The sequence below is a fragment of the Chrysochloris asiatica genome, unplaced genomic scaffold (assembly GCF_000296735.1).
Source record: "Chrysochloris asiatica unplaced genomic scaffold, ChrAsi1.0 scaffold00072, whole genome shotgun sequence".
In the NCBI taxonomy this organism is placed as follows: Eukaryota; Metazoa; Chordata; class Mammalia; order Afrosoricida; family Chrysochloridae; genus Chrysochloris; species Chrysochloris asiatica.
The window spans coordinates 1,758,085-1,771,605 of NW_006408590.1; the positions used below are offsets into that span (position 1 = coordinate 1,758,085).

General features: G+C 34.8%; 1 protein-coding gene across 1 annotated transcript in view; it reads left to right on the forward strand.

Moving 5' to 3' along the window:
• Positions 1 to 13,521, forward strand: part of METTL15 (methyltransferase like 15) — a 338,705-nt gene that overhangs the window by 154,716 nt on the left and 170,468 nt on the right. The window contains exon 2 of the mRNA XM_006864855.1: positions 4,823 to 4,959. Within this exon, the coding sequence (XP_006864917.1) occupies positions 4,823 to 4,959 (137 nt within the window). The remainder of the gene's footprint in view (positions 1 to 4,822; positions 4,960 to 13,521) is intronic.

Consider the following 13,521-nt stretch of genomic DNA (forward strand, 5'->3'; position numbering starts at 1 on the left):
TTTCAGTATGTGAGGGGCCTTCAAGAAGTTCATGGGAAATGAAATTGAAAGATAATGGACTTTTCCCACAATTTTTTTGAAAACCCACTCATAAGTAAGCTAACTGGTTAAAGAAATGATTTGATCCTGAAATTTAAATATGCATTGCTGTCACAAAATCATAAGATTAAGTGTTTTAAGGTTACTATAGAAAATGATGAAACTATAATGTGATCATGCTTTTGTGCTGACAGAAATAAAAGTATAGTTACTTTATAGCACACAATTATACATACTAAAGAGAGCTTGTTGTTAAGTGCCATGGAGTTATTTCTAATTCATAGTGATCCTGTATAGGGTTTCCGAGGAGTGGCTGCTGGGTTTGAATCGCTGACCTTGTGGTTCAAACCAACCTTGCATTCTAGTGCATTATCGTACAGCACCCTACCAGGCGTGAGACAGTTGTTGTACATTTTTATCATATTTATATCACTCATATGTTTTACTTCTGTCCTTGTCTCGATTTTGATCAGAAGAGTTATTCCTGGAATACAAAGCTACCTTTTCTGACTACAGGACTTCAGCATGATAGCTATGAATAAAAATATCAAAGCATAATTTTGCCCTATTTTTGACCACTGCTTTAAAATAAATTGTAACATTCAGAACAGAGAAAATATCAAAATCTATTACATCAATTCTTCCTTCTTCTGAAATGTACATATGAACTTTTTAATAAATTAGATATTTAATATTTTTTAGTCTGGCTGATAGTATAGGTTGTCATTGTATTTAATATTATTGGACTATTTGTTTTGTTTTCATAACACGAGTGAAACTTTTTGAAAGGACTCAATAAAACAACAGCATAATTATGAGGGTATGTTCTGAGAGGATCTTCACTTCCAAATCAGCTACAATTGACTAACTTGTATACACATATGTTTTCTTATGGTTTCTTGCCCAACTATGACCTGAGTATTCTGTTTAGAATGTGGCCTAATTAAATAGCCAAGGAGTAGATTCAGATTCAATTAAGCTCATTGTGCATCTAGAATGATCCAAACATTTAAAGACATGCACTCAAGTACCTCAAGAAATTATGACTGGAAAACCTTTTACTCTTAAAAGTATGTTGATTTAGATGAGAAATTATATGTCTTCTTTCCAATTAGCGGGTAGTGGTGGTATCTCTTTTTCTTTTTAAACGGGAGAATCTAAAGATAATGGAATTTTAAGTGATTTTTCCAAAGCCAACTAATTTAGTTTCAAAATGAGAACCAACCTCAGGTGTTTTGACTTAAAAAGTCTTGGGCCTTTTTCTATGACAGATTTTCATGATTTTTAAGATTGGTCCTATGACTATTTACAGTTATATATTCTCTTTCTCTCTGTTTTGGATGTTTTGTTTTGTTTTGTTTTTTTGCAAATGCATACTTTTATCCATTTATTTTTCATTGAATGTATAGCATAAGCATTTTTATATTTAATTAGTAATCTTAGAAAACACAATTTTTAATCATTACACCATTTGTCCACTAAAATTTTAAAATTATTTCCTATTATTAAATATTTAGGTTGTTTTCATTTTCCACTATAAATAAATAATATTGGTACTTCTTTGCATAAAAATTATCTATGTTTTGGACAATTTTCCTTTTTAAGATTGATTCTTTGTTCATACTGCCATTGTATCACTATGCATGCCTGCCTTTAACTGGTAAGTTTCTAACTTATAACATCTATCATAACATGTTTTTTAAGAATAATGTTTTATTGAATTTTCAAGGAAGGTTTACATAGCAGTTTAGGTTCCTATTCAACAGTTTCTACACACATTGTTCCATGATATTGGTTACAGTCTTCATAATGCTCGAGCATTCTCAATATTCCCATTCTGGTTGTTCTGTTGCCATTAATCCAGTTTCCCTGCCCTCTTAATTGTTCATTCTTATTATAAATGCTTGACGGTTTGGTTTCATATAAGTGATATTTTAGAGATTTGTAGTATTCACAGGTGACATTTTTTTCCTGAATTTTTATTTTATTGTTGTTATTGCGAATATACACAGCAACGCATATTCCTTCTTTCATTAGATTATACATGTAGAAATCAATTCAAAAGTTACTACATGTGCAATCTAATGACCGTGATTACATTCTTTGAGTTGTGAAACCATTCTCACCCTCATTTCCTAAGTTGTTCCAGCTTTATCATCATAAACTTACTACCCCCTAAGGTTTTTATCTAATCTTTCCTGTAGCATTGTCAATTTTATCTCATGTAGATATTTCTTAAAAGAGCATAATGCTCAAGGCAAGCCTTTTTATTAGTTAAGTTAATGTATCATTAGGTTTTAAAGACTTCAGGGAATTTTTGTTATTTATTTATTATTTACTTTTTTATTAAATTTTTTTTATTGTAAGGGTTTACAGAGCAGTTTTACATTTAGCAACTCATATTGCAATCCCCTCCTTGTACTATAAGTTATTTATCTTTGTTCTTTTATTATTGCATTCTTTCCTGTCTCCCACTACCTCCATCTTTGCTAACAATCCCTTGTATATTGCCTGCCCCATCACCTGTGTTGACATGGGTCTACACTCTATTCTGTGAGTAATTTTACTTCCTCCATTCTCCTGTTGACCATCGTAGATTATTTCTTTTATTTAAAAGGCCATTTCTTAATTTTTTACAACATTGACCTCAGCAATGTTTATCCTTTAGTGACTGATTAATTTCACTCAACATAATGTCCTTCAGGTTCATCCATGTTGTGAGGTGTTTCGCAGATTCATCATTGTGTAATATTCCATTGTGTATTTGTACCAAAGTTTGTTTAACCAGTCTTCTCTTGATGGACATTTAGGGTGTCTCGATCTTTTTGATGTGTCTCTTGTAGATCGCATGTTGAAGCACCCTGTTTTCTTGTCCATTCTGCTCTGTCTCATGACTGGTGCAGGTAATCTATTTACAATAGGTATGAATTGATTGCTTCATTTTGCTGTGTGTTATTTTCAGGTGCTGCTAGTTTCTTTGTTCCGCATAATTTTCTGCAGTGAGTTCATTTTGTTTGTGGGTTTTCTTTTCATTTTCATTTCTGTTGTGTTCATGTTACTATATCTTTCTGATTTTCCCGTTTTTATTTGATTTGCAGTTGTATTAATTTTTAGGGTAAATTACAGGTCACACTGTACCTTGTTGAATTTTTTCCCTATTTAAAATAGTCTGTTTTATCTTGAAATCGACTTGACTTCCTTGTCATTTGAAAGTACTGTGACTACACTGTTCCCTCTTTTTAGTTTGTAGTTGACTTCATTATAAGTTGATAACCCTGGTTCCCTATTTTCAGTCTTGTAAGTTTGTTTTACTTTAAATACTTCTATATCTGGATTGAGTTCTAGGTTGGGTTGTCATGTATAGTAATCTTAGGTTGTTGTCTACTGCTTTGGGTTCTCAGTAAAAATAAAACCCTTTAGCATTTTTTGTAAAGTTGATCTGGTCATTACAAATTCCTTTAATTTCTGCTTATCAGGAAATGTCCTACTTTTACCATCACATTTAAGGGACAGCTTAGCTGGGTATATGAATCTTGGTTGGCAATTGTTTTCTGTCTGAGTTTTATATATATCATCTTCAGGGGATATTTTTGGTTAAAGGCAGTAGTTTCAGGAGCTCTTCTATACTTCATGGATTCTGAAAGTCTAGAGTCCATGAGGATTTGAAATTCTGTTTTATATTCTACGACCTTTGATCAGGATTTTTCAGTGATCAAAATGTTCAATAACCCGGCACTAAGGAACTCTGGTAGCGTAGTGATTACGAATCGGCTGCGAACCTCAAGGTCGGCAGTTCAAAACTACCAGCTGCTCCGTGGGAGAGAGATGAGGCTTTCTGCTCCCGTAAAGATTTATAGCCTCAGAAACCCTGTACAGGGTCACTGTGGGTCGGAACCAACTCCACGGCACACAACCACCACCACCATCCAGTTCTTCTGGTCTTGTGGCAAAGGAGGCAGATGTTCCTGCAGACAATTAGCCACATAATCCATATTCTATTCTTATCCCCGATTCTCCTTCATTCTCTGGTGCTTCAGGTATATAATGACCAATGGCTGTGCCTTGAATGGTCACTTGTAAGCTTCTAAGACCACAGACACTACACAATGAAGTTGGAAGTAGAAGAGAAGCACTAAACACTTTATTAGGCCAGTGTGAAACCCTAACACAACAACTCTAAAACCAAGAATCAAATCCTATAAGGAATTTCAGTATACATAAACAGTCTCAGAAGCTACTCTTCTTGTTTGGTCATTATATATATATATATATATATATATATCTCACAACTTTTTCAAATTCTATTTTCTTGAGATGTACAACTTTCAACAGCAATTAATGTTCTTGAATATCTTTATTTTTCAATTAAGTATTTGGGGATATTGAGATGAAGTGAGCCACACTAATTGCCAGCCATCTCCAAATGATGAGAAATCATTAGAAATGTCATTACCAGTCAACTACTGAAAACACTAAAAATCTAGTATCACAAAATTGTGGTCATGTTGACCTTATGGGGGAAATTTTCAGTTTGTTATGAATTGGCCACCTAGTTCCAGAAATGATGATTTTTATGGAAACTCTTACTTATGTTGTACTGATCCCTTTTAATTGAGATGAATCTCAAGTATCACAAGATTATCTCTAAGAAAAAAGATTGTAATTATTTTTCTGTTTGTTCTTAACTGAAAATTATTATTTGATTCTAGAAATTAAAGCAATTATTTGACAAGAATACATTCGTTTCAAGTTACTGATCATTTTCTTTTCTTTGATTTGATAGAATTTTCTAGATATGACATTTGGTTCAGGAGGACACACAAGAGCCATTCTACATAAGGAATCAGATATTACTCTGTATGCCCTAGACAGAGACCCGACAGCTTACGCAATAGCGAAAAAGCTTTCAGAAATGTATCCGTAAGTAATACTTTTATATATTTATTTTGTTTTAATGCTAAGTTTTACAGAACTTGATTTCCCACGTTGGATTTTTTTTCTCCTTTGTACGGTACTCTACCTCACTCCAATATGAGAAGGTTTCATATTGGAGTGAGGTAGAGTTTGTGGAAAACTTCCTTTTTGTTATAATTTCAATTTTGCAGAAACTTTTTTGAAGCCCTCTTGTATGTTTCCCTTTTTTCAATACGAACTAATGTGTAAACAACTGTTTAGTACCACTTGAAAAATTCCATTACTACATTTTTTCTTTTCTGAATCCATGAGAATAAATTACATCATTGAAGATGCATTGAAATTCATCCATGACTAAAATTTTGACAAATAATATATTATTTTTAAATAATCTTTAGAAAAAACCTAATGAATTCGTTTTCAAGAATTTAGTGGAGTAAATCATTGTGTCCAAATTCTGCAGTTTGGTTTCTCTAAATTCTTTCTGAAATTCACAAGTAAATTTGGAGTGATCTATTTCTGGCCTGAACTGGCCTGAACTAGTGAGCTTGCAATGTAGCACTTTTTAAAAATACATAAAATATTGCCTTAATGAGTCATGTAATCATCTTTTAAAAATACATGATATATTTAAATTAGTGAGTTAAGCCTATATGCTGTGTTGTTTGGAAATCATCATCCTAAAAATCAAAAATAACTTGGAGCTAAGCTGGCCCAAATTCAAATAGGTGTAAAATGTATTTTATAGGATGGGCAATTCTCTCATACTTCAGAGATGGAATAAAGAAAATGTATAGATGTTTCAAAAGTAACATTTTCTCAGTGGAAACAAGAGTTTTTACTAGTCTAGCTATCTAAGAATGAAATGGTCTCCTTGGTGAAGTAGGAAAGCATGACCATGGAAGTTTGATCATAGACAGTGAGACTAATAATCTATTATAGTATTTTTTATCCTCTTTCAGATCTTAGACTCTTTGCAAGTCCTATGAATGTGATTGGCTTTAATAATAAGAATGTAACTAAATAGACATAGATTTCCTGTGCCAGTTTAAGGAGTTTCTTTTTGTTATTGTTCTTGTTCAGTGCTGTGAAGTCTATAGAAACTCTGAAATCCACCATTTAACTCTGGGTTATTTCTTTTAATAATATGAGGTTGTGGGTTCACAATTAACTATTTTTTAAATTCAATTAATGAAATTAAAATTGCTCTCTCATTCTGAAATGTAACTTTAATTTTTATTTCCCTTTTGGTTGTTATTAAGTGCCGTTGAGTTAGTACCAACTCTCAGCAATCCTGTATAGGGTTTCCAAGGAATCGCTGGTAGGTTTGAACTGCTGACCTTGTGGTTCGCAGTCCAGTGCTGATCATACAGAACCACACCAGGAGTCCATGTATCATTTTAAGAAGATCTTATAGTAGGGCATTCATGTTTGTGAAGTATCATATGACCTGAAGTGTCATATTCTTACCTTACCAATTGCCATCACGTTGACTTCACTCATGGAGACTCCATGTGTGTCTGAGCAAAACTGCACTTCAAAAGAATACCAGTTGTTGATTTTTTAGAAATATATTGCCAAGACTTTCTTTCTAGTCTGTCTTAGTCTGGAAGCTTCCATGTAACCTGTTTATCAGAGTGACACCACTGGTATGTGAAATACTGGTGGCATAGCTTCTAGCCTCAGGGCAACACACAGCCCACCAAAGTATGTCAAATTGATGGATATGTGGTGTTAACAGAAAAATAGACTAGTAAAATTAATAAGATGATGTGATACGTTTGTTGGATAAACATAAAAATATACTCAAATAGTAGGTACCTAGAGAGAACAATTGGGGAAAAAAATCCATTTACAAAAGCACCGAAAACTATATAAAGTATTTAGGAATAAATTTAACAAGGTTAGTTTCTGAATTAAAAACAAAAACAAACCCCATATGACTCTATAGTTTCAATGAAGAGCTTGAAGTTGACTTTACAGATATCATACCATTCTACAAAAACACTAGTAAATGCAATATGATAGTAGCATAAGAATAGGTTTGTGAAAGAGAAAATGTAGAGATAGATTCCATTATATAAAAGATTTTAATAGAAGACAAAGTTATTTTAACTTACTGAGAAAATAATGCTTTATAAGTAAATGGTATTGGTGCAACTGTCATTAAAAACATATACCCTATTTTACATCATATTCAAAAATAACTTCCAGATAGAGTAAAAATGTGTGAATACTGGAAAATACAAATTCTATAAGAAAATGAAACTAATTATATCCACAAGATAGAAATAAGGAAACTTCTTTAATCAAGACTCCAAACCACAACTTTATAATGTAGAATACCAGATTAGATCATTCAAAAATAAGTATAGAAAAACATGACAATATTTCTGTTACTGGTAAAAAGAGTAGAAAAAGTATTAGTATCTATCATACAGAAATAATTTTTAAAAAATTGATAAGGCAATAAATCCAACATGTAGTACACTGGTTAAGCTGTAGGATAAAATTGGAATGCTAACAGCAAGGCTGCATTTCAAACATACTAACTACTCCATGGGAGAAAGATGAAGCTTTTTGCTCCAATAAAGATTTACAATTTGGGAAACCTATGTGGGGTCACTAGGATTTGGAACAGACTCAGTAGCAGTGGGTAAATCATAGAAGATTAATTAAGATGCGCCATCTCAATAGTTGGGACTGACTCTATGGTGCTTAACAACAAAAACAATATCTAAATAACAGTCAGGGAAGTGAAATTAAAATAATGCTGGTGTGTAATACTTTACATTTCCACCACTCTTCTGTAAGCTTGTGGCATTGTGGTGGCTTGTGTATTGCTCTGATGCTGGAAGCTTGTTTGTTGCTGTGATGCAATGTCACCACCATGGGTGACATTGTAGCAGTATATTAAATGCCTCAAATGTCACCCATGGTGGACAGGTTTCATCTGAGCTTCCAGACTAAAACAAACTCAGAAGGAGGAGAGGCAGACTACTTCTGAATGTTTGTTGTTGTTGTCAGGTGCCATCGAGTCGGAACTGACTCATAGCGACCCCATGCACAGCAGAACAAAACAATGTCTCTCCTCCTTCTGAATATTTACCCACTGAAAACCTTATGAAAAGCAGTGAAACAGTATCAGATAGTAACAGAATATTGAATATTGAACCATGATTAATTGCACCAGAATATAGTGCCAGAAGATGAGCCCCTCAGGTTAGAAGGTACTCAAAATACAAATGGAAAAGAGCTGTCTCCTCAAAGTGGAGTTGACCATGATGATTCGAAAGGGGTAAAGATTTTTTGGGACCTTTATTTGTTGTTGGGGCACAATTAAAAATGAGTAAAATGGCTGCAAACATTCATTAATAATTGTAACATAGAATGTACAAAGTATGAATGCAGAAAAATTGGAAGTTGACAAAATTGAAAATGAATGTATAAAGACTGCTATCCTAGGCATTAGTAAGCTGAAATGGACTAGCATTGGCCATTTTAAATCTGATGATTATATGTTTTATTATGCCAAGAATGACAAATTGAAGAGGAATGGAGTTGAATTCATAATCAAAAAGAACATATAAAGAGCTATGTTAAAGTATAATGCTACCTGTGATAGGATAATATCCATATGCCTACAAGCGGTCCTGGTGTGGTGCTGTAGGATAAGCACTGGACTGCAAAGTCAGTTTGAACCTCAAGGTAGTGGTTCAAACCTACAAACCTCTCCTTGGAATCGCTATGTGTCAAAACTGACTCAACAGCACTTAACCAGAGAAACACAAGGAAGACTGGTGAATGCCACTGTTATTCTAAATTCTGCATCAAGGGAAAAAATCAAGTGATGATGTAATTGAAGAATTCTGCCAAGTTCTTCAGTCTGAAACTAATCATATTGATAATTACTGGTAATTGGAATGCAAAGGTTGGAAACAAAGAGGAAAGGTCAGTAGTTGGAAAACATGACCTTGGTGATAGAGATGATGCTGGAGATGGCATGATAGAATTTGGCAAGACCAATGACTTCTTCATTGCAATTGCCTTGTTTAAACAACGTAAACAATGATTATACACATGGGCTTCACCAGATAAAATACACAGACATCAAACTGACTCTATCTATGGAAAGAGATGATAGAAAAGCTCCATATCATCAGCCAAAATAAAGGAAGGGGCAGACTGTGGAACAGACCACCAATTTCTCATATGCAAGTTCAGGATGAAGCTGAAGAAAATTAAACCATGTCCACGAGAGAAAAATCTGACCTTGGATATATCCCAACTGAAATTAGAGATCATCTCAAGAGCAAATTTGAAGCATTAGACACTTGTGACCACAAACCAGAAGAATTATGGGATGATATCAATAATATCACATAGGAAGGAAGCAAAAGGTCACTAAGAGAAAAATGAAGAAAGTAAAGACCAAAATAGATGTCAGAAGAGACTCGGAAACTTGCTTTCCAGCATAGAGATGCTAAAGCAAATGGAAGAAATGAGTAGGTAAAGAGCTGAACTGAAAATCTTCAAGGACAGACAGAGAAGACAGTCAAATAGTATAATAAAATGTGCAAAGATCTGGAGTAAGAAAACAAAAGGAAGGAACACACTCAGCATTTCTCAAGCTGAAATAACTGCAAAAAATTTAAACCTCAACTTGAAATACTGTAGGGTTTTATAGGCAAAATACTGAATGGTACAGAAAGCATCAAAAAAAGATGGAAGGCGTACTCAGAGCCACTGTGTATAAAATGGTCAATACGCAGTCATTTCAAGAGTTATTGTATGACTAACCCAATGGTACTGAAGAAACAGTCCAAAGGGCACTGAAGGCATTGGCAAAAAGCAAGGTTCTGGGAACTGATAAAATACAAATCGATATCATTCAATAAAGCAATGCAGTACTGGAGGCACTCATTCATTTATGCAGAGAATTTTGGAAGACAGCTACCTGACCAACTGATTTATTTGTGCCCATTCCAAAAAGAGGTGACCCAGGCAAACGTGGAAATCATTGGATAATGTCATTAATATTACACGCAAGTAAAATTTTGCTACAGATAATTCGAAATCGGCTGCAACAGTACATTGATAGGGAATTGCCAGCCGTTCAAGCAAGACTTAGACAATGACGTGGAACGAGGGATATCATTGTGGATGTCAGGTGGATCTTTGTTGAAACAGAGAATACCAGAAAGATGTTTACCTGAGCTGTATTGACTATGCACAGACTTTTGACTGTGTGGATCACGACTATCTACCAACAACATTATAGCGAATGAGTATTCTGGAACACTTAATTGTGCTCGTGAAGAACATATACATAGACCAGGAGGCAGTCATTCAGACAGAACATGGGGTTTAAAATCAAGAAAGGAGTGAACCAGGGTTATCTCTTTTCACTATACATATTCAATCTGTATGAGGGGCAAATAATCTGAGAAACATGGTTATATGAAGAAGAACATGGTATCAGTACTGGAGGAAGACTCTTTAATCACCTGCAGTATGCATATGATACAAACTGAATTGCTGAAAGTGAAGAAGACTTAAAGCATTTACTGATAAAGATAAAAACCCATAGCCTTCAGTTTGGGTTGCATCTTAATGCAAAGAAAACAAAAATCCTTATTACTGAATATATAAATAACAAAATGGAGAAAAGATTGAAGTTCTCGGAGACTTCATTTTGCTTGGATTCACATTAACACTCATGGAGGCAACAGACAAGAAATGAAGCAAATGTATTGCAAATGAAACAATGTATGTAAATCTGCTGCATAAGACCATTTTATAGTATTTTAGAGAAAAATTGTCACTTTCAGGACTAAAGTGTGCCTGACCCAAGCCATTGTATTTTCAGTAGCCTCATATATGTATTGTGAAAGTTGAACAATGAGTAAGGAAGGCCTTAGAAGAACTGACGCATTTGCATTTTGGTGCTAGACAAGAATATTAGACGTATCATGGACTGCCAGAAGAACAAATCAATCTGTATTGGAAGAAGTACAGCCCAGAATGGGCCTTAGACACCAAGATGGGCAGATTTCATCTCTCATACTTAGGACATATTATCAGGAAGGACTAGTCCCTAAAGAGGGACCTCATGCTTGGTAAAGTGAAGGGACAGTGAAAAAACAGTTATACCCTCAATGAAATTGATTGGTACAATGGCAACAACAGTGGACTCAAGTGTAGCAGCTATTGTGAGGATGAAACAAAACCAGGAGGTGTTTCATTCTATTGTTCATAGGTTTGCTGTAGGTCCGAGCCAGCACGAAGGTACCCAAGAACAATACTATACATTTTAATTGGAAAAGAATATAACAGTTTTTGCAATTTGGGCTATATGGAAAAAATAAAGTCTCTCATTCTGTTTTGGTAGACATGTTTTAGTACTGAAAATACATACCCTACTTAAAATCTGTCTTGTTAAACTAAAATAAACTACATGTAAGAAAAAAATGTATGTATTTGTTACATCATCATTACTAGTACCTGAAGAAAATAAAGTGAATGTCCATCTATAGGAGAATGGTTGAATATAATATGTAATTTTAAATAATGGTACTTGGAGGTGGTTGATTAGGAGGGAGATCCAGGAGCTAATGTTGAAAAAAAATCAAGGTGCAGTAAAGTATACGTAATATTAGGAGGCTTCCAAAAATGTGTGGAAAAGTCCCATTCGTTGGTTCAATTTTCAACGAACTTTTGATGCCCCCTAATACAATCCTGTTTTAGTAAGGCAAGGTCCTTCTATGTTGGTGGTGGTGGTGGTGGTATGCCATGGAGTTGGTTCCAACTTATAGTGACCCTGTACAGGGGTTCTGAGGCTGTAAATGTTTACGGGAGCAGAAAGTCTCATCTTTCTCCCATGTAACAGGTCCATCTATAACCTTATTCAAATATTATTATACACTTTGCACATAGATTGTTTATATATATAATTGTGGAAAATACAATGGTCAGTAATATGTAGAGACCACCACTCTTCTGTCAGTGTGTCATACTGTGGTGGCTTGTGAGTTGCTGTGATTCTCAAAACTATGCCACCGGTATTTTAAACAACAGCAGGGTCACCCAGGGAGTCCTGGTGTGGCTCTGTGGATTAATGTGCCAGACTGCAAAGCTGTTTAAATGCAAAGTCGGCAGTTTAAGCTCACCAGCTGCTCCTTGGAAACCCTATAAGGGTTGCTATGGATCAGAACCGACTAGATGGCACTTCACAACACAACAACAACACCAATGGTGGACAGGTTTCAGATGAGCTTCCAGACGAAGACAGCCTAGGAAGAAGGAGTTATGAACTATTTCTGAATACTTAGTCACTGAAATCCTTATGAACAGCATAGAAACACTGTCAGACATAGTGCTGGAAAATGACCCCTCAGGTCAGAAGGCATTCAAAATGCGACTGGGGAAGAGCTGCCTCTTCAAAGTATAGTTGACTGCGATAATGCAAATGGAGTAAAGCCCATGGGAGTAAATCCCTTATGGCGCATAACTCAAAATGAAGAGAAACAGCTGTAAATATACATTAATAATCAGAACATCGAATGTTTGAAGTATGAATCAAGTAAAATTAGGAATTGTCAAAAATGAAATAAAATGCATAAACATCAGTATCTTAGGCATTAGTGAGCTGAAATGGACTGGTATTGGTAATTTTGAATATGACAACTACATGGTTTACTATGCCAGAAATGACAAATTGAAGAGGAGTTGCATTTATCGTCAAAAAGAACATATCCAGATCAGTCATGTGGTACAACACTGTGTGTGATAGGATAATATCCATGCACCTACAGGGAAGCCCAGTTAATACCACTATTATTCAAATTTACACACCAACCACTAAGCCAGTGAGGATGAACTAGAATTCTACCAACTTCTTCAATCTGAAATTGATCAAACATGCAATCAAGATGTACTGATCATTATTGGTCATTGGAATGCAAAGATTGGGAGCAAAGAGGAAGTATCAGTAGTTGGAAAATATGGGTTTGGTGCTAGAAATGATGCTGGAAATCACATGATAGAATTCTGCAAAATCAATGACTTGTTCATTTCAAATACCTTCTTTAGACAGCATAAAAGAGACAACTATACACGTGGACTTCACCACATGGAATACTTAGAAATCAAATTGACTTCATCATCAGTCAAAACAAGACAAAGGGCAGTGTGTGGGACATACCCTCAATTGCTCATATGCAAATTCAAACTGAAGCTGAAGAAAATGAAAACAAGTCCATGAGAGCCAAAATATGACCCTGAATATATCCCACCTGAATTGAGAGATCATGTGAAGAACAGATTTCATACATTAAAGATGAAAGACTGAAGACCAGAGGAGTTGTGGGATGACCAGAGGATTTCTTCAAGATCATCATACATGAAGAAAGCAAAAAGTCATTAAGAAGACAAGAAAGAAGGAAAAGGTCAAAATGGATATCAGAAGAGACACTGAAACTTGCTCTCCAGCATGGAGATGCTAAAGCAAATGGAAGAAATGAGGCAGTCCAAGAGCTGAACAGAAAATTTCAAAGATCAACTTGAGAA